The sequence below is a fragment of the Quercus lobata genome, chromosome 4, assembly GCF_001633185.2.
Source record: "Quercus lobata isolate SW786 chromosome 4, ValleyOak3.0 Primary Assembly, whole genome shotgun sequence".
NCBI lineage: Eukaryota > Viridiplantae > Streptophyta > Magnoliopsida > Fagales > Fagaceae > Quercus > Quercus lobata.
In genome coordinates, this window is record NC_044907.1 from 94,181,063 (window position 1) to 94,185,063 (window position 4,001).

A 4,001-nucleotide genomic window follows, 5' to 3' on the forward strand; every position below is an offset into this window, starting at 1 on the left:
AGGAATTTTATGAGTTTCGTCCTCATCTCGGGGCTTAGCGTCGTCCCTATCCTGGTCGTCTTGTCCGCATTTCCTTCTACCAACTCTACTGCTTCCAAGGTCTCTATCCCGTCCTCCTCTTTTTCTTCAATCGTCCACGTGTGGTTTTCCTTTTTTGCCAGTACGGCTTGATAGCATTCCCTTGCCAAGACTTGGTCGCCCTTCACTTCACCCACGCCGCTGTCTGTTGGGAATTTCACCTTCAAACAGTAGGTTGACGTCGCCGCCTTCCACTTGTTTAGGGTGGGCCTCCCAATGATGACATTGTAGGACGAAGGGCAATCTACCACCAGGAAGTCTACTTGTTTGGTCAACTGCAATGGGTAGGTCCCTGCCGTCACCGTCAGAGTCACTATTCCCCTGGGGTAGACCCTGTCTCCACTGAAGCTGACGAGCGGAGAGTCAAAAGGACGGAGCCTTTTTGGATCTAATCTCAGCTGCTGGAAGGCTGGGAGGTAGATGATATCCGCTGAGCTCCCGTTATCAATAAGGATCCTTCTGGTATTGAACCCTTCTATATTCAGTACTATGACCAGGGGATCGTTGTGAGGCTGCTTTACTCCCCTGGCGTCTTCTTCATTAAAGGACATGTCTTGGTATGTTCGTCGGTGCTTGGACGGAGGCATGGTGTGGACGCTGTTCACCTGTCTGTGGTATGCTTTTTTGAGTGATCTAAATGATCCTCCTGATGATGGTCCTCCCGTGATTGTGTTTATCTCCCCGATCACTTTGCGTGGAGGCTGGGACGTATGGTCGTTATCCCGAGTAAAGGATTCATGTTGGGTCCTGTTGTCGTCTCTGGACTTGCCATATTCTCCTTTCTTTACATATTTCTGTAACTTTCCTTTCCGTATCAATTCCTCTATTTGTTCCTTCAGGTCTCTGCATTCTTCTGTATTGTGACCGTGGTCTCTATGGAACCGGCAATATTTGTTCTTGTCACGTACGTTGGGGGACGAGTGTAATGGCCTGGGCCATTTGAGATAATGCTCGTCCTTGATCTGCGTGAAGATCTTGTCAACAGGCATAACTAAAGGAGTAAATTTTACCTGACGAGGATTTTTGTCGTCTCTCCTTCTATTCCCGTCGTTGTTCCGACGTTCTGGTCTGTCTCTCTTTTGCCCTCTGCGGTCGTCTTCTCCTTTGGACTTGTCCCCTGGTCTCTCAGCATCTTTTATGGCAGCTAGAGCATCTTCCGCGTTCATGTACTTTTGTGCCTTCAGGAGCATCTCAGCCATTGTCTTCGGGGGGTTTTTTGCAAGAGAGGTCACAAGGTCTCTGGATCTCAACCCTGCTTTGAAGGTCGTCAGCTGCACCTTGTCATCAGCTTTGTCCACTTCCAGAGTTTCCCGGGTGAATCGCTTGATATATGACCTCAGAGTCTCCTTCTCTCCTTGTCTTATGGTGAGTAAATAATCTACTGGTCTCCTTGGGCGTTGTCCCCCTATGAAGTGGCGCAAAAAAGCACTACTCAGCTGATCGAAGTTGTCTATGGACGAGTTTGGTAACTTAGTAAACCATTCTCTTGCAGCTCCTTTGAGGGTCGTAGGGAAGGAACGACACAATATCTCGTCAGGTGGCTGCTGGAGACCCAGAGTCGTCTTAAAGGTATTAAGATGATCCTGAGGGTCCTTGAGTCCGTCGAATGGCTCTAATTGAGGCAGGCGAAACTTTGACGGCACGGGGCAATCAAGTACTGCTGCAGTGAAGGGCGAATCTGTAGCCGTTACCATTTTGTCTACACTCCGGTCCGTCTTTTCTTTGATAGCGCTCCTTAGTTCATCCATCTCTTTCCTCATTTCCCGAAGAAGATCTGAGTTCTGTTCGTCCGGAGTAGTTGGTCTTCGGGGGATTTCCCTCTGTTGGCTATCCCCTTCTCCCTCCGTGTTACCCTTGGACCGGTTTTCTTCCTGTTGAGCTTGTTGAACCTGCTGGAGCCGCTGTTTCATTTCCTGGTTCTGTTGGGTGAGTTCCTCAATGGTGGCTGCAAGGGCTTGAACTTGCTGGGCCAAGGTTGCTGAATTTGGGTTGGATTCCATCTGGATATGGAGAATTGATGGAAGCTACGTTTTCGAATGTGAATCCGAAAAATCGCTCCCCACAGACGGCGCCAAACTGATGGAACACGAGTTCGTCAGTAAGAGTGGGCAGATGGAATCCCCTGTAGAATGTGAAGGTTTGCTCTATGAGGGCCACCGGTGTGGTGCCTGCCACAGAGTCTCCGATGCCAAAGTTAGGATAACAATCAAACACAATAAGGAAGCCAAATATAATTTCTGAGTATTTTTGCATGTACCTTCCTTTGTTGGCTGTATGAGAGTTTTATACCTGAGGCCTTAGAGGCTAGCCGTTGGGGCTGTTAATGCTCTCTGAAGTAACGCCCCTGGTCCAGTAATGGGACTTTTAAGAGGCTCCTAACGGTCTGCTTGGTTGTCTTAGTAACTGCTCAGGTCATTGATTGACTGCATTGAATGACCTCCTGCCTTCGTCAGTGATGACCTCGTCAAGGATGATACTTTCGTCGTTAATGTTATCTTCGTCAGTAGGATGCAGAATCGTCATTCCTGTCAGACATTATCCACAATAATCTCAAATCCCAGAAAACCAGCAAAGAAAAAGTCTATGAAACTACGTGAAACCCAATATGGATGGGTAAAATAAATTCATTTAGCAAACAACTACTAAAATTTTCCAATTATACTCCAAAGACATCTAACTCAACCAAATTACAATGATTCAGCACAGGTATTTATCATCTCTTGGGATTCTGAAACACATTGAAATCGGCTCTTTTCCAATTATATTAAATATTCAACTGTTTGTGGTTATTCATCCTCGGACAATTCGGTGCTATCTGAAGCACTTCTGCCATATCTGTTCATCTCAATCGGAGAAGATTCTCCCGGAAAATCATTACAGGTTAATCCATCAATGGGATAGTCATATTCACCATCCTTCCTTGCAGCATCTGCGCTCTCTTGCAACTGCAGTGCATGTTCAATTTCTACCTCCACTTCACCAATTGTGGGACGATCCTTTGCCTTTTTTCGCACGCAAGAACTCGCAATGTCAACGTAAATCTTGAAACACTCTGGAGCTATCTTCCCCATCAGATACGGATCAATTATCTCATTGATGGTTCCTTCTCGTTTACATTTGCCAGCCCAGCTAATCAGTTGCTGTTCTTCCACTTCTAATCTCTTATTCAATACAATTCTGCCACAGAGTACCTCAAACAGTACTACACCGAAAGAGTAGACGTCGGATTTATCGGTCAGCACCCCGTGCTGGATATACTCGGGATCAGCGTATCCGTAAGTACCCCTCACATGAGATTCGATCCTAATTAAAGCCTTTGACAAACTCGGGGGACCCATTTTGAACAACCGGAAATCTCCCAACTTGGCTTCCAATTTCTGGTCCAACAGAATAACGCTCGTCTTCACTTCACGGAGGATAATAGTACGCTTTAGCCCAGTGTGAAGATAGTGCAGTCCACGCGCGACTCCGATACAAATCGCTAGTCTTTGTTTCCAAGGGAGGGGATCGTGGTCAGTGCCGTAGATGTGTTGGCCCAGGCTTTCATTGACCATGAATTCGTAGACAAGGTACCCTTCGCCTTCATCAATGCAATATCCGATGAAAGGGATGAGGTTAGGGTGGCGTAGCTGGCAAAGCAACACCACCTCCTTCGTTAACTCGCGAACTGAGTCGATATCCAAACGCTTTATTGCAACGCTTATGCCACGGTCATCAATAAAACCCTTATAGACTTTGCCAAAACTCCCCTCACCAATTACTAAATCGTCAGCGAAGTCATTGGTAGCTTTCTTGATCTCACCGAGTGAAAATCGACGGCATAATCCCTCAGGAAGAACTGATGAAAATTGTTTTGTTTTGTCTGACCTTCCCTTCCCGAACGTCCACACTAACTTTGAAATAGACTCTGATATACCTTCCAT

At 46.6% G+C, this 4,001-nt stretch overlaps 2 protein-coding genes across 2 annotated transcripts in view; both read right to left on the reverse strand.

Annotated features, from left to right (window-relative positions):
- LOC115986206 overlaps positions 1 to 2,078 on the reverse strand; it is a 3,669-nt gene extending 1,591 nt beyond the window's left edge. Inside the window, exon 1 of the mRNA XM_031109058.1 lies at positions 1,089 to 2,078. Coding sequence (XP_030964918.1) covers positions 1,089 to 2,078 — 990 coding nt within the window. The remainder of the gene's footprint in view (positions 1 to 1,088) is intronic.
- Positions 2,079 to 2,864: 786 nt separating this feature from the next.
- On the reverse strand, positions 2,865 to 4,001 carry LOC115986207 (receptor-like protein kinase FERONIA). The gene has a single exon (XM_031109059.1). The coding sequence runs from the start codon at positions 3,999 to 4,001 to the stop codon at positions 2,865 to 2,867; it is 1,137 nt and encodes a 378-aa protein (XP_030964919.1).